Raw genomic sequence first — 17,731 nt, 5'->3', positions numbered from 1 at the left:
GAGGAGGAAGAAGAAGAAGAAGAGTGGGTTTTTATATGCCCACTTTCTCTACCACTTACGAAAGAATCAAACCAGCTTACAATCACTTTCCCTCCCCCTCCCCACAACAGACACCCTGTAGGTGGGGCTGAGAGAGCTCTAAGACAGCTGTGACTAGCCCAAGGTCACCCAGCTGGCTTTGTGTGGAGGAGCAGGGAATAGGGTTGCCAGGGTTGCCAGGTCCCCCTTAGCCACCGATGGGAGTTTTTTGGGGCGGAGCCTGAGGAGCGTGGGTTTTGGGGAGGGGAGGGATTTCAATGCCACAGAGTCCAATTGCCAAAGCGGCCATTTTCTCCAGGGGGACCGATCTCCATCGGCTGGAGATCGGTTGTAATAGCGGGAGATCCCCAGCTACTACCTGGAGGTTGGCGACATATTTCAAACATGAAGAGTTACCTACCTCCTCGACCTTCGCTGTCAGCTGGTTTCACTTGGATTGGGCGGTTCATCTGTCAAACAAAACGAGAGCAACCTCGGTTAGAGACGATCCCAGAAAGTCCCACCTGAGACCCACCTGTCACGGTTAAATTTGATGAAAGGGGTTTTTTAACAGGCACTTTGCTTTGGTTCCAAGGACCCTGGTCCGTTACCCAACGCCAGAACTCTCCGGAAAGAGTTGCCAGGGTTTGCCAGAGAGCTCGACCCAAAACTAAGGACCCCCGTAGGCGAAATCTTGAAAAGTTATCAGGGGAGGGTTTACTTCATTTATGTACTTCATTTACAATCCACCTTTCTCCCTGACACTCAAGGCCAATGACAACATTAAAAACAATGGAACTTAACAGTATAAGACGTGCGATAAACATCACAATAAAACTAGTCCAACGCTCTACATGGGCGAAAACGCACGGTCGCTTTAGCCTCCTTTATTCCCTGTTTCAGCTGGGATTCAGCCAGGATCAAACCCATGTTTGGCGAAAACGCATGCATTTGATCCTGGCTGAATCCTGGCTGAAACAGGGAATAAAGGAAGCAAAAGCGACTGTGCGTTTTCGCCCTATATGTATGTATATGCTACCAAGTTGCAACTGACTTATGCAAGGGGGTTTCAAGGCGAGCGAGAGGCACAGGTGGTTTCCCATTGCCTTTCTCTGCAGTCTTCTCGACTCAAAACTTTATTAGGGTCCACGACCAGCACAAAAAACAGGTACAGGGAATAAACAAAAGGAATAAGGTCAGTATATGACCAACTTCATGTAGCAACTGCCAATCAACATGGGATATACCAGGGGTGGGGGACGTCAGGCCCGGGGGCCGTTTAAGGCCCACAAAAGCATTTGGTCTGGCCCTTCATGGGTCCTGGCAGATCTCTAGCTCAGAAGGAACTAAGACTGGTGATCCGCACCCTCCCGCGGACAGGAATAGCCTCTATTCAAGGCAGATGTGTTTGTTTTGCCGAGAAAAGGAACCTTTTTTCCCCCTTGCAGAAGAGTCGTTAGCTATGGAGCTGCTAGGACCGCCCAAGAAACTGTGTTAAACCTTGCCCACCCGGGCCATGGAGAAACGTATTGGCCGGCTAATTTTTAAGTTGATAATTTTGTATGGCCCGCGAATGATGTTATAAATATCCAAATGGCTTTTGGCGGAAAAAAGGTTCCCCACCCCTGGTATATACCAAACACAAACTGCAGGATAAACATAACCTATAAACAAATTTACAATTTGAACATTCTCCTTGACAAATGCTAAACATTAAAACCTACCCTGTGGTGGGGTTGTAGAAGAGCTAAGGCACACTGGAAGAAAGTGATCCAAATTATAGCTAACAGTCTTGAAATAAATATTCCAGCAAATCCTGAGACCATTTTAGTAAATTATATACCAGATATACAAAAAGATCTACGAGAAATATTCCTTCATATGTTAACAACAGCTAGAATTAACTTTGCAAGATATTGGAAAGGAAACAAGTTCCTGAATGTAAACCATTGGGTAGAGAAGGTTAAACAAATGTATGCATTAATTAAGCTGATTTATTATAAAAATAATAAAGATCTGGAAGAGCGAGATGCTATCTGGATCCCAATAATCTCCAGAATGGAAAAAAAACTTTCAAAAATCTGGAACATGGAGAGGAAGACGAGTAATGTTTTCACTGGCTTTAATAGGTGTAGCTGAGTTCGTTATCCTTTATTATTATTACTTTTATCTGTAACTGTATGTAAATTTGATTGATATTTTTTGTTTCTTTTTATTTCCCCCAGTTTTATGTATGCATGTAATTTTTATGTATGTAATAAAGTTTATTACAAAAAAAAATTAAAACCTACCCAGGAACTTTAAAACTCTATCACTCTTTATGTTAAAAGGCCCTTTTTGCTTTTTCTAAAATTACAAACTTGGGTACAAAATCGAGCGACCAGCCATGTTGTTTGATGATTCTTTCTCTGCAGGCTTCCTCTGTGGTCCCCCAGTCCAAGTACTGACCCTGCTTAGCTTCCAGGATCAGGCTACAGCACACTATTCCACATCTCAACCATAGTACTGTAAAGGTAAAGGTAGCCCCCTGTGCAAGCACCGGGTCATTCCTGACCCATGGGGTGACGTCACATCCTGACATTTACAAAGCAGACTTTGTTAACGGGGTGGTTTGCCAGTGGCTTCCCCAGTCGTCTACACTTTACCCCCAGCAAGCTGGGCACGCATTTTACAGACCTTGGACGGATGGAATTCAGTGTCAGCCTTGAGCCGGCTACCTGAAAGCCTATCAGAAAAGCATTACAGTTTGTCCTGCAGCCCTGGCCTTTGAATGCATTCTTCATAGAATCATAGAGTTGGAAGGGACCACCAGGGTCATCTAGTCCAACCCCCTGCACAAGGCAGGAAATTCACAACTACCTCCCTCACTGCACCCCCAGTGACCCCTACTCCATGCCCAGAAGAGGGCCAAGATGCCCTCCCTCTCACCATCTGCCATAGGTCATAGAATCAGCCTTGCTGACGGATGGCCATCTAGCCTCTGCTTAAAAACCTTCAGGGAAGGAGAGCTCACCACCTCCCGAGGAAGCCTGATCCACTGAGGAACCGCTCTAACAATGGCAAACACATTCTCCCTATGCCTGTCCTTAAAGGCCCTGCCAACTCAGGCTTGTTGGATATCCATCTGTATGCTGGAAACGAAACTGACCAGTGACAACCATGAAATTGATCAGATGGGCTTTGCAGCCTGGATCCCTGCAAACAGGGGGCTTGAGCCTCCTCCTGTCCCAGGCAGGAACCACTTACTACATCCTGAATAGAAGAAGTGTTGGTTTTTATATGCCGACTTTCTCTACCACTTAAGGGAGAGGCAAACCGGCTTACCATCGCCTTCCCTTCCCCTCCCCACAACAGACACCCTGGGAGGTAGGTGGGGCTGAGAGAGCGTGACTTGCCCAAGGTCACCCAGCCGGCTTCGTGTGGAGGAGTGGGGGAAACAACCCCAGTTGACCAGATTAGCCTCTGCCGCTCATGTTGGAGGAGTGGGGAATCAAACCTGGTTCTCCAGATCAGACTTCCCCGCTCCAAACCACCGCTCTTAACCACCATGCTGCCTCTCAATAAATCCAAGATACCTAAGAACCCTGAGCCAGGTGCGGTCTTGGGAGTTTGCGCTTGTTTGGAGAGCGGCCAGCGCTGGAGCATATGCATGGGACCCTGATTAGGTGGAAAGGTGGTATAACAACATAAACAATGTGTAGTTTTCCATGCACGTGGGCCATTGGTCTCAGGCTGATCTCAAATTTCCCATAACATTTTGGAGAAGCAGCCATTGCCCCACATCTCCTGTTTTGTTAAACAAAGGCTACGATTTCCACTGGGAGATTCTCAACTCTCTTTTCACCATGGCCTAAAGGAACAGGATTCCAGCTGACTAATGCCGGAGTCGTGTCTTGGGGCCCCAAGCAAGGAGCACAACCCAGGGCATGCCCAGACTCCCAGGGCATCACAAGGCAACGCCCGTTCCCAAAGACTCCTCTGTTGCTCTGCTGAAAAAACGCTTCCTCGACAGCTCCTTGGCTGGCGGTGCCGCTCTCCCCACCGCCTCCCCGAGCCACCTGACCACTCTCCGCTCCTGCCAATCAATCTTGCTAATTGATTTGCATATTAGCAGAACTTGTTGATGTCATTTGACGGCTATTAAAGTCAATTAAAGTGCCTTTGCTTCATCAGGGTGACAGATGAAAGGGGACCGGCGTATCCCATCATTCATCTCTCTCCCTCCCAACACACACACAATCTTAGATGTATATACACATGCACAACCCCAAGATTGTGCACACTCTCTCTTGCCCTGCCCTGGGCTCCCTTGGAACAGATGGCCAAATTCTGTCTGGAAACCACAACCCATCTGGACCAGCCAGCCTGAGGATTCAGGAGTAAGGAAGATGCTGGTTCAGCCCCTGGGAGAACGGGAATTCAATCATGCGTGCAGTTTGAAGTTCTCCTGTGGATTTCCAAGGGAGTGTGTGCAGTCAAAATGAGTACTAGTCATGTTGCACACCTATTCTCTCCAGTATCAGAGGAGCATGCCTATTAGCTGCTGTGGAACACAGGCAGGACAATGCTGCTGCAGTCGTCTTGTTTGTGGGCTTCTTGGGGGCACCTGGTTAGTCATTGCGTGAACAGACTGCTGGACTTGATGGACCTTAGTCTGATCCAGCAGGGCCTTTCTTATGTTCTTATGATGTTTGGTCTCCATCTTTAAGATGCGAACTGAACACAAGGACATGTGAAGCTGCCTTATACTGAATCAGACCATCGGTCCATCAAAGTCAGCGTGGTCTACTCAGACTGGCAGAGGCTCTCCAGGGTCTCGGGCTGAGGTCTCTCACGCTACCTGCTGCCTGATCCTTAACGGGAAATGCCCGGGATTGAACCTGGGACCTTCTGCATGCCAAGCAGATGTTCTACCACTGAGCCACGGCCCCTGCACTAAGGAGGGACCCTTCGTCTTACAAAGACTTTCCTGGATCAGCTTGCTTATCTGGTGTTCCTGTGACCCGCGAGAACACTTTGCTCATCGCGGATTGCCTCCGTTCCCTGCCCGCCCACACAGCAGATGCAGAGGGCGCCTGAGAACGCAGGCTATGCGCAGAAAAGATCCCCTGCCTGGAGCCGCGTCTTATTTTTTTCCGAGGGAGACCATTTCACAAGGTTCAAGCCAAATGGTAAGAGCCTCCCCTAAGCAGCGGGAAGCTCACTGCAGCCTTGACAGAATCCGAAGGCGAGATCCGCTGGAGACCGAACTGTTCTTGTTTAAAATAATGATCACTACGTCCTTGAAATAATCTGCTTGTTTACAGGTGGCTCAGGTGTCGGGAGAGATCAGCGGCAGAAGAGCAGGGAACGCGGGACTCATAGCAACGTCGGCTCGGCCCCTCAAAACCCTCTGGCTGGCTCTTCAGCTAGATCCAACCCCTGCCATTCAGAATAGTAGGGGCAACCCTACTATTCAGGCTTCAGGGCATTTGCCCTGCAGATGTTACATTCATCTGACTTGGGTTGCCAGTCAGACAAACGTAGGGTTGCCAACCTCCAGGGACTAACTAGCTGGAGATCAGTTGTAATATGCTATTACAACTGATCTCCAGCTGATAGAAATCAGTTCGCCTGGAGAAAATGGCCACTTTGGCCATTGGACTCTGTGGCATTGAAGACCCTCCCCTCCCCAAACCCCGCCCTCCTCAGGCTCTGCCCAAAAAATCTCCAGGTATTTCCCAGCCCACAGCTAGCAATCCTAGATAAACGTAACTTTCTACAGTTTGCAATCCAAGAATGTGAGCGCTTGTGTTTCAAATAAGGCTGGCTTAGAACTGCAAAACTAAGTAATCCACTTTTACTGTTGATGGAGATCTGATGTACCTTGTATTGTATGGTCTTCTGTATTTGCTGTTGTATGCTTTATTTTTTATGCCAATAAAGGCTTCAGATCAGAGACAAATGTAACATCACAGAATCATAGAGTTGGAAGGGACTACCAGGGTCATCAAGTCCAACCCCCTGCACAATGCAGGAAATTCACAACTACCTCCCCCCCACACCCCTAGTGACCAGAAGATGGCCAAGATGCCCTCCCTCTCATCATCTGCCTAAGGTCATAGAATCAGCATTGCTGACAGATGGCCATCTAGCCTCTGCTTAAAAACCTCCAGGGAAGGAGCGCTCCCCATCTCCCGAGGAAGCCTGTTCCACTGAGGAACCGCTCTAACTGTTAGAAAACTCTTCCTAATGTCTAGATGGAAACTCTTTTGATTTAATTTCAACCCGTTGGTTCTGGTCCGACCTTCTGGGGCAACAGAAAACAACTCGGCACCCTCCTCGATATGACAGCCCCTCAAGTCCTTGAAGATGGTTATCATATCCCCTCTCAGTCTTCTCCTCTCCAGGTTAAACATACCCAGCTCCTTCAACCTTTCCTCATAGGACTTGGTCTCCAGACCCCTCACCATCTTTGTTGCCCTCTTCAGAGGACTAATCCCTTCTCTGCTTTCAGAAGTGGTGTGGTTCTCACAAATGTGTCCCGTATAATATTGCGCCTTGTGTGTGGGGAGAGGGGTTTCCAGTGGTTACTTTCAAATAGGGTTGACAACCTCCAGTTGGAAGCTGGAGATCTCCTAGAATTACAGTTGATCTCCAGGCTACCCGGGTTGCTTGTTTATTATGTATTTATTTAAACCATTTATTCCACTTCTCCAGAAGAAAACGGCTGCTTTGGAAGGTGGGCTGTATGGCACTATACCCTACCGAGGTCCCTCCCTAAACCCCGCTTTCCCAGGCTCCACCTTCAAATCTCCAAAACCTATTTAGGGCAAGGGTGCAAAACAGTACAGCCATTCCCGCTGAAATGGCTGTTTGAGAGAAGAGTGTTGGAAAAAGTCATGACTAAGAGCTGGGCTCGAAAGCTAGCAGGGTGGGAGGGAAAGAGGACCTTCTCTCCCCATGCCTGTGATCCCCGGTGTTTTAAACACCCTCCTCCGACCCCCACACCCCAACCCATTGGGATGGGCTCCCCTGACCAACAGACCTGCAGCTGCAAAGTTTCGCCGCAAACTTCTTGTCCGCCAGAGACCAATGACGAATCTTTCCTTTCAATTACCCCCGGTTCATAAAGCTAATGCCTGTTCCAAGCGACGGGCCGGATCCGTCATTGCTCAGGCTGCCTCCTCACTACATTAGTTTTATGGCCGTGTGCCTCCGACGGACGTCGGATCCTGCCAGCGACAAGACTAACAAATTTGTCAAACTGACACCGAGGGGAATTTTTACCAGGCCGGGATCCGCCGCGTCCCCCTGCCACCTCTGGTTCAGGGAGCGACAGGGGCAGAGGGGAGACCCCCACCAGAACTGGGGGGCTCAACTTGGCATGTCCTCTCATACTTAACATCAATCAGACCCTTTGCAAATGGATGGTCGGGTTATACGTCTCCCCAAAGGGTGGACGATTCCTGGGAAACTGAGGGAGAGGGAAGCAACGTAGTTCTGCAATCCATTATTCATAGGTCAGTGTGCAAAATCCTTAGGGATGCCAACCTCCAGGTACTAGCTGGAGATCTCCTGCTATTACAACTGATCTCCAGCCGACAGAGTTCAGTTCACCTGGACTCTATGGCATTGAAGTCCCTCCCCTCCCAAACCCCGCCCTCCTCAGGATCTGCCCCAAAAACCTCCCACCAGTGACAAAGAGGGACTTGGCAACCCTAAAATCCTGCAAATGCCAAGGTAAGCGTCTGGGATTTAAAATAAGGTCATATGGTGCAGTGGTTAGAGCAAGGGACTAGGTTCTAGAAACTCAGCCTTGAGCTTGTTAAAGGTGGGATAAAAATGAAACAGATAAGTTTCTTCCATGGTGTAGTAGGGAAAAACTGGGATTTGAGTCAGTGGGGAGGTACCAAAAAAAAGATTGCAATGAGATCAGCATATATTAAATCCATAACTGCTTCTCTACCCATTTTTGGACCTGTACAATATTATCTGAATAGATTTCAGCTCAAAGGATACAGTCGTGCCTGGGTCAAGGAAATGTTAGAACAATCTGCAATCCTGCTCAGAAAACAAAAGCATTTACACTTTCAAGCTTCGTCATCATAACTGGTATAACAAATAGTCCAATTTTCTTCCATGTGAACTAACCATGTGGTTAAAGCAGTGAAATGAATTGAGGCTCGATTCCCCCCCCACCCAAAAAAAGGGAATGTTACATATGTTTCAATTGCCACCCCCACAAATTTCTGTCTCCCTCTCAAACCTCCATCATTTCCAGAATTTCTTAGTTCTCTCACTGCTCGTAATGTAAATCATGATTATCAGATCTAAATAGGGTTGCCAGGTTCCTCTTTGCCACCGGCGGGAGGTTTTTGGGGCGGAGCCTGAGGAGGGCGGGGTTTGGGGAGGGGAGGGACTTCAATGCAATAGAGTCCAATTGCCAAAGCGGCCATTTTTCTCCAGGCGAACTGATCTCTATCGGCTAGACATCGGTTGTAATAGTAGATCTCCAGCTAGTACCTGGAGGTTGGCAACCCTAGTTCCAATCCAAACCCCAGCCAACTTCAGCTTAAAGTTTTCCTTTTAAACAGCTGGGGGAAAGGTCACTGCGACACATCTGGACACTCTCTGCAATGCCAGAGCGATGTGAAAACAGCCACGCAAAAAAGCAAGCGGTACATACAGGCTGCAAAGAAACAAGTACGAAAGGCAGACATTTACAGGAGCAAATAATATAAAATTCTCCAGGGTGAGTTACCCTCCCTAAAACACAGACAACTAAGATGTTTTCAAAGCTAAAGCATATGAATGCCACTATCAATGGGCTATTAAAGCTGTGAGGATTCATCGGAGCCTCCATGTTCAGAAGCAGTGTAGCTGTGAGTAGGGTTGCCAGCTCTGGGTTGGGAAATACCCGGAGATTCTTGGGGCGGAGCCTGAGGAGGGTGGGGTTTGGGGAGGGGCTTCAATGCCCTAGAGTCCAATTGCAAAAGCGGCCATTTTCTCCAGGTGAACGGATCTCTGTCGGCTGGAGATCAGTTGTAATAGCAGGAGATCTCCAGCTTGTACCTTAGGGTTGCCAGGTCCCTCTTCACCACTGGCGGGAGGTTTTTGGGGCAGAGCCTGAGGAGGGCGGGGTTTGGGGGGGAGGGACTTCAGTGCCATAGAGTCCAATTGCCAAAGCGGCCATTTTCTCCAGGGGAACTGATCTCTTTCGGCTGGAGATCCGTTGCAATAGCAGGAGATCTCCGGTTACTACCAGGCAGTTGGCAACCCTATTGTACCTGGAGGTTGGCAACCCTAGCTGAGAGTGCTAAGGGATGGCGGCAGCCCTGATTCGGAGCTCCCCAAAGGGATCTCTTTGGCTGCCGCCCGAAATGGCCTGATCTGGCCGAGCTCTACGTCTGTAGCTAATTGCTCATCAGTAATCATTATTTCTCTTTCCGTTTGTTTCTCTAGCTCTTCTACTCCCAGAGGATAATATTCCAAATCCTGTCGGCCGAGATTACACTGGCAGCAAGATACAGTCCCTGGGGGAAGCTGTCGAGGCTGCCTGGCAGGCCTCGAACAAGCCGGCAGCACAGGAAACCACAGGGAAAGCTCAGGCCTACAGGCGCCTAGGGCTGCCAGGTTCCTCTTGGCCACCGGCAGGAGGGTTTTGGGGCGGGTTTGGGAAATGCCATAGAGTCCGATTGCCAAAGCGGCCATTTTATCCAGGGGAACTGATCTCTATCGGCTGGAGATCGGTTGTAATAGGAGGACACTCTGGATTTTCATCCTAGATTCTCCCAGAATTGCAGTTGATCTCTGGACTAGAGATGAGTTCACCTGGAGAAAATGGCAGCTTCAGCAGATGGACTCTCTGGTATCACATCCCCATCAATAGGGTTGCCAACCTACAGGTAGTTAAACCAAAATTCACACAGAAAACAAATATTCCAAGCAATTTCAATATAATTCCAATATTACCATCATAATGCAAAAGTCATATCCAAGCACAGGTCGTGAATTACAAAGTCACAGGTATTGTTCACAAAAAGGTGCATACAAACAGGTAAGTATATAATCCTGGTTGATGGCTCACCAATGAGCTAACGTGGTGGGAAAGATTCTCCAAGGCAGACGCCATCAATCTTTGCTCCCTGTGAATGAGGGGGCCGGTGCAGGACAACACGGGCAATTGCTGATAGCTTCCTGGAGGAACCCAAAAGAGCTCCTCATAACACAGAGATGGGGAAAGAATGGGCGGGGGAGAGAACGTCTAAATGTTTTGTAGGCCAGAGATGGACTGCCTTCGTTCTTGTTCGGGAGGCTTTGTTTTTTGAGATTTCCCATGACGCACTGATGTAGATTCGTAGAATCATAGAGTTGGAAGGGACCACCAGGGTCATCTAGTCCAACCCCCTGCACAATGCAGGACATTCACAACTACCTCCCCCCCACGCCCCCAGTGACCAAAAGATGGCCAAGATGCCTTAAACAAGCTAAAACAAGATGTGTTTTAGCTTGACAAAGTACATATTCCAGGCCTCTCGACTAGGGGTGTGCACCATTTCCCCCGGTATTTTTTAGGTTCAAGTTTAATAGACGCAGAAATTTTTGAAAAATCACACATACAAAAAAAGCCAAATCTGCATGTAGAGTTCCCTACCTCCAGGTACTAGCTGGAGATCTCCTGCCGCTTGAGACCAGTTCACCTGGAGAAAATGGCCATTTTGGCAACTGGACTATGTATGGCATTGAAGTCCCTCCCCAAACCCTGCCCTCCTCAGTCTCCACCCCAAAAACCTCCCTCCAGTGGTGAAGAGGGACCTGGTAACCCTATCCACATACTGGCTTTTTTTTTTTTGAATATTTGAAAAATTTCGGGTCTGTTAAACACAATCCCGAAAAATTCCAGCCGCCTCCAAAGTCCAGGTGGGTCTCGAAGGCGGCAGCGCAAAACTGAGCACTGAGCTCAGCTGAGGGAGGGGGGAGAGAGGATCCCCCCCCCTTTTTAAATGGTGGCGGGGCCTAATCGCTATTCGGCTCCCTTAAATTGCTACCTTTTCCCGGGGGATTGTGCCAGCAAGCCCCGAGGCTTGCGAAGTTGCCTGTTATGTCGCAGCAAGGCTTGGCCTTGGTGAACACATGAAGCTGCCTTATCCTGAACCAGACCCTGGGTCCATCCAAGTCAGTCTGGTGTACTCAGACCGGCAGCGGCTCTCCAGGGTCTCAGGCAGGGGTCTTTCACATCCCCTACCTGCCTGGTCCCTTTAACTGGAGATGCCGGGGATCGTACCTGGGACCTTCTGCATGCCAAGCAGAGGCTCTGCTTGGCACGGCCCCTCCCTGAACCCAGAGAAATCCCAGTTCTGGAAACTGGACCATATATTCTGGCCGCAGAATGCAAAGGCACCACCGGACTTCGTCATAGGGCGAAAACGCACGGTCGCCTTATCCTCCTTTAATCCCTGTTTTAGCCAGGATCGCACATGAGGCGAAACGCATGCGTTCGATCCTGGCTGAATCCTGGCTGAATTAAAGGAGGGATTAAAGGAGGATAAAGCGACCGTGCGTTTTCGCCCATAAAGTCTAAAAGAGAGTTACTTGGGGACCTCTGGCCTGTCCATTTGCAGCCCACCGTAGAAAAAGATTTTGGGATTGGTAATTGGGATTTGATCCTGTAAGAGGCACGCTCCTAAAGGGGACGTGGCCTGGTTTAAGAGCATCATGCGTGCCTGCACGGCACACACAGAGGGATGGACGCTAGCTTTTCTCGCGCACACCCCAAGGGGACGGGGCTGTTTTGCCGTTTCATTGTCCCCTCCGCCAAACCCCACCGAGCAATTTCATGCTTTGACGGCCCGCTTTTCTTCCCCTCCCCTCCCCATCCTATGGAGCACTACAATTATAAGCGTTGCCCGGGCAACAGCTGGTGCTTCCCTGCATCGCCCGGGAGACGTGCCGGGTGCTTGATAGGGTCGCCATGGCAACCGGGTGGGCAGTCACAGATGAACAATTTACTTTGTGAGCCGGTAATAATGATGGGGGGGCCGCACTTGGGGCGGAGTAGGGAGAAACGGTGATGGGGAGGGCTCAGGTGGAGCGGGAAGCCCGTGCTGGGAAATTTTGGGGGTTTTTTTGCAGGGGGGATCCAGAATGTACATTGAGGCCCTTTTCAGATGCACTTCAAGTCGCTCCCGACTCATGGCGACCCTATGAATGAAAGTCCTCCAAAATGTCCTCTCTTTGACAGCCTCGCTCGGATCTTGCAGACTGAAGGCCGTGGCTTCCTTTGCAGCACTGGTTCCCAACCTGGGGGGTCCGCGGACCCCCAGGGGCCCGCGAGAACTAAATTGAGGTCCGCGAAACAAAGTGATAAACCCATAATAAATTAATATTTTCAATTAAAAGTTCTCTATTATAAAAAAATAGATTCAAATATTGGTTCTTGTAGGTTATCCGGGCTGTGTGAACGTGGTCTTGGAATTTTCTTTCCTGACGTTTCGCCAGCAACTGTGGCAGGCATCTTCAGAGTAGTAACAAATATTATTCAAATATTATTCTAAGTTTAATGTTTAACTAACAGTTATGATTAAAGTTGATTTTCAAATTCTGGGAATTTGTATTTTGAGCCTTGGGGTCCCTGCACCGAACCAAAAAGTCCTGGTGGTCCCTGGTCAAAAAAAGGTTGGGCACCACTGCTTTACAGAGTCCGTCCATCTCTTGCTGGATCTTCCTCTTTTCCTGCCGCCCTCCACTTTTCCTAGCATGACGGTCTTTTCCAGTGACTCTTTGTCTTCTCATAATGGGACCAAAGTACGACAGCCTCGGTTTAGTCATTTGAGCTTCTAGGGCCAGTTCAGGCTTGACTCGATCTAGAACCCACCGATTTGTTTCTTTGGCAGTCCACGGTATTTATAACACTCTCCTCCAACGCCACATTTCAAAGGAATCGACTTTCTTCCTATCAGCTCTTCTCCGAACACAAATGTGCCTTGATTTGCCGGGCCTGCACTAGCAGCCCCTGGGAACATCTGGAGGTGGAGCCCAAGGAAGGGAAGAATCGCCAACCCCGTGACGTCACAGTGTCTGTGACGCTGTAGGAATTCCTGCAACCACTAGAAATTACAAAAACAGTCCATGTAGTTCATATTAGGTGGGACAGCTTCCCGGTGAGTAGCGCTGTTCCCAAAGAAATTTCTTCAGCCACCCCTGGCCGTTTTTGTATTGCTTCAAAACTATATTGTTTAAATAAATTTCTTCCAAAAGGATAGTCGTTTGTATGGTTTCTTAGGATCATCTAGCAGTCACCGACGGGCTTCTATAGTCCCATCATATGAACTACATGGACTGGTTTGGTTTATGGTGGAGATTTGAATTGTTTAAAGCACAAAGTGCTAAGAAAGACCGTTTGGCAGCAATTGGAAATATTATAACTATTGTATAAAACTGGTTCTTGTAGGTTATCCGGGCTGTGTGACCGTGGTCTTGGATAACAGCCCGGATAACCTACAAGAACCAATGAACTCTGACCATGAAAGCCGTCGACAATATTGTATAAAACTGTTTTGATTTACAACATTATATCAAAAAGACTTTGGCATAAGAAAATTTATTCTAGCCAACACCTTATTTTGGGTAACATAACAATAAGCTCTTCAATAGTAGCAAGTTTGAGAAAGAAAATATCAGCCATACAGCTGTGTTTTTTTTAAATAGCACATGGAGGTTGGCAACCCTATTGAAAATGCATCTTTTATAAAAATTATTGTAGGTTTGATAGATTTGGTTTGTTATAATGAATTAGAACTGAATACAAAGAGAGAAACATGGATATTAAATGGACTGAGGAGGGGAGAGGGGAAGTTAAATATATAGATACTTGTTTAGAGATAAGATAGAAATTTTTTATGTAATGTTCTTTGTGAATTGAAAAATAATTAAGATTGTAAACTTATCTGAAAATAATAAAAAATTCTTTGAAAAAAAGAAAAGAAAATGCATCTTCATGGGTACTGTGGGACCGTAGTTTCCCATCGCTGCCTCGGGGCTTCAGCAGAGCAACTGGGAATCTCTCCCTTCCAAAGAAGGCATCAGGCAACTGAAGCAGGTAGAGTCAGTTGAAGACGGTGGATAGAAAGTACATTTTCTGACGCGGGGAAGGGGGGAAAGAGCAGGTGAGGCCCGCCGTCGAGCTGCCAATCACCCTGATGAGCGAAATGGCCTTTGATGGAATCTATTTCCCCGGCCCCCGGTTGCTATATGCTTAATGTAATAAAACTCCAGTGAGTATGATTTAGAATAACATTTACTGAATCGGCCGGTGTCATCCTGATATGTCTCTCTCGGCTTTCCTCGCTGGTTATTAAACTCTATTGATTCTCTGGGACTGTCTGATGTTTATAAATGTCAAGCCGTCTTGTGTAAGCCAAACTTGGGGGACCAACTAACCTATATGAGAGCTGGGGGCGGGGGAGAAGACAGGGGGGGGGGAATGAGGCTTCTACTGCCGTAGACGCCAAGGTATGGGAGATAAGCACAGCGGGGTCCTAATTTACACAGCTGCAACCTCCAGCCGTCCCAGATAGCTCCTGGTTTTTACACGCGGGAAAAGGTTCAAGCGGGCGATTCTCCCCACCCCGCCTTGGCAGACGAAAAGTAGCGCAGCCCAGAAACTGTCTGTGCCATGGGGCATCTCTGCACATTGGTAGGGTTGCCAGCCTCCAGGTACTAGCTGGAGATCTCCCGCTATTACAACTAGGGTTGCCAACCTCCAGGTAGTAGCTGGAGATCTCCTGCTATTACAACTGATCTCCAGCCGACAGAGATCAGTTCCCCTGGAGAAAATGGCCGCTTTGGAAAGTGGTATTATGGTATTAATACTTTAATACTATGGTATTAAAGTCCCTCCCCTCCCCAACCCCCCTCAATCTCCACCCCAATAACCTCCTATTGGTCTCCCAGGAGGCCTAGCCCAGGGTTCTCTCTCCCAGCACCTGCCACTCAATACTGACAAGGTACCCAAATGCAGGAGCCAAATGCCCGTTTACTGGTAGGAAGTTTTTTTGGGTAGAGCCTGAGGAGGGCAGGGTTTGGGGAGGGGAGGGACTTCAACGCCATAGAGTCCAAAGGCCAAAGCGGCCCTTTTCTCCAGGGGAACTGACCTCTATCGGCTGGAGATCAGCTGTAATAGCAGGAGATCGCCAGCTAGTGCATGGAAGTTGGCAACCCAACCCTCTACCCAGGGACTCAAGAAGATAATGTCTCTTCCCTCCTTGTCCACCAGGCAACTTGAAATGCAGTGCAGCAGTCCATGCATGCCCAAGAGGACTTCCTGAACTCTTAAACACACCTGAACACATGAAGCTGCCTTATACTGACTCAGACCCGTGGTCCATTGTGCCTACTCAGACAGGCAGTGGTTCTCAAGGGTCTCAGGCTGAGGTCTTTCACATCCCCTACCTGCCTGGTCTCTTTAACTTGAGATGCCGGGGATTGAACCTGGGACCTTCTACATGCCAAGCAGATGCTCTGCCACTGAGCCACAGCCCCTCTTGTGGGGCACGAGAGCCAGGGAAGTAGGGTTGCCAGGTCCCTCTGCCACCAGCAGGAGGTTTTTGGGGCGGATCTTGAGGAGGGCGAGGTTTGGGGAGGGGAAGGACTTCAATGCCATAGAGTCCGATTGCCAAAGCGGCCATTTCCTCTAGGGGAACTGATCTCTATTGGCTGGAGATCAGTTGTAATAGCAGGAGATATCCAGATAGTACCTGGAGGTTGGCAACCCTACAGGGAAGCCCAAGTAGGCATACACGGTTGGCTGCAACCTGGGAATTGAGGGTGGAAGGGCGTGGGGGTGGGTGGGCAGCAGGGGTGGAAGCTGCTGCCTCCCTAAAGCCACCGCTTGAGGCCATGGCCTCACCCGGCCTCACTGTGGAGCCGGTCACGAAAGCCAAGAGAGGCGATGCTTCTCCAGGCGGCCCCCGCCAGCCCGGCCCTTGGCCTATATCCCAGCAACCCTGGAGCCAAAGGGAAGGTTTTTCCTCCGAATGCCGAGGCTCTCGCCCGGGGGCCGTGCTTCTCTCCACTGCAGCAGAGGCGGCTGCAAGTTTGAGTCATAGCTGTGTGCCGTTCCCTCCCGCCTCTCCCACTTTGGAGTCCGGATGGAGGAATAGCAAGTCGCTTTCTCGCACAGTCGGCAGGCTGGGTGGAGGCATTTCCAGCCGTCCTTTCGCTCGTTCATAATTACGGTTCAGCTTCAGCGGGAAGAAGAAGAAGAAGAAGAGTTGGTTTTTTATATGCTGACTTTCTCTACCACTTAAGGAAGAATCAAACTGGCTTACAGTCACCTTCCGTTCCCTTCCCCACAACAGACACCCTGTGAGGTAGGTGGGGCAGAGAGAGCTCTATCAGAGCTGTGACTAGCCCAAGGTCACCCAGCTGGTTTAGTGTGTAGGAGTGGGGAAACGAATCCAGGTCACCAGATTAGCCTCCGCCGCTCATGTGGAGGAGTGGGGAATCAATGGGGAGTCAATGGAAATTTAGGATGCCAAGATGCGGGCAATGTTAAAATGGGGAGGTATAATGTTGCAAATGGGTGATGCTACCTTTTCCTAACCCCCTCCCCCTTGGAGAGCCCCACACCTTCCGCAGTTCACATCAAAAAGGTCCCCGCTGCCCCATTTTCCTATCCATTGTGGAAGCAGCCCAAGATGAACACACGAACACATGAAGCTGCCTTATACTGAATCAGACCCTTGGTCCATCAAAGTCAGTATTGTCCACTCAGATCAGCAGCGGCTCTCCAGGGTCTCAGGCAGGGGTCTTTCACACACCCTACTTGCCTGGTCCCTTTAACTGGAGATACCGGGGATTGAACCTGGGGCCTTCTGCATGCCAAGCAGATGCTCCACTGAGCCACGGTTAGGGTTGCCAACCTCCAGGTACTAGCTGGAGATCTCCAACTGATAGAGACCAGTTCACCTGGAGAAAACAGCCGCTTTGGCAATTGGACTGTATGGTATCGAAGTCCCTCCCCTCCCCAAACCCTGCCCTCTTCAGGCTCCACCCCAAAAACCTCCCGCCGGTGGCGAAGACGGACCTGGCAGCCCTAGCCACAGCCCCTCCTCAGTCCAGGACTCCAGAGTGATCCAGTTTTGTCCTGATGGAATGAGTCAGAAAGCGGGTATTGTTAACCTGGGCATGGGGAGGGAGAACCTGTAAGGCAAGATGTCTTTAGGGTTGCCACCTTCCAGATAACAGAGAACATTTCCCCTGGAGAAAATGGCAGCTTTGGACTCTATGGCATCCCATCCCTCTGTCCCCACACCTCCAAGAATTTCCCAGCCCAGAGTTGGCAACCCTATGTGTGCGCTCAGCTCTAGCACAAAAGAGAATCTTTTTAAAGATCAATTGCAGTTGAATGAGCTTCAGGCCTTCAGCTAAGAAAACTGACCCAGGTCTGCTTGCATGGAAGAAGCACCTGTCTAGACAAAGCGCTTCCAGAGGAAGAACGGCATTGATTTAGGATTAGATTCTCTTATTCTCTATGCGCTCCCATGGTGCACATTTACATAATCTATTCTGATCACAGAATTTTGTTTCTTTTGACACAGAATCTGGCTTCTTTTCCTCCTCTCCCAAAAAGCAGAGCACGTTCCAAAAAACATTAATATTTTATTTCCCCTGCTTCGTACCTCAAGCTTTATTTATTATTTATTCCATTTATATCCCGGTCTTTCTCCCC

At 49.0% G+C, this 17,731-nt stretch overlaps 1 protein-coding gene across 5 annotated transcripts in view; it reads right to left on the bottom strand.

Annotated features, from left to right (window-relative positions):
* The window catches only part of CELF6 (CUGBP Elav-like family member 6), a 115,036-nt gene that overhangs the window by 22,447 nt on the left and 74,858 nt on the right, over positions 1-17,731 (bottom strand). For all 5 annotated transcript variants that reach the window (XM_056865959.1, XM_056865963.1, XM_056865962.1 and 2 more), the window contains one exon: positions 440-488. In XM_056865959.1, the coding sequence (XP_056721937.1) occupies positions 440-488 (49 nt within the window). The remainder of the gene's footprint in view (positions 1-439; positions 489-17,731) is intronic.

This window comes from Euleptes europaea, chromosome 20 (genome assembly GCF_029931775.1).
Source record: "Euleptes europaea isolate rEulEur1 chromosome 20, rEulEur1.hap1, whole genome shotgun sequence".
In the NCBI taxonomy this organism is placed as follows: Eukaryota; Metazoa; Chordata; class Lepidosauria; order Squamata; family Sphaerodactylidae; genus Euleptes; species Euleptes europaea.
Note: the sequence above shows the minus strand (reverse complement) of the source record. Positions and strands in the feature narration are given on the sequence as shown.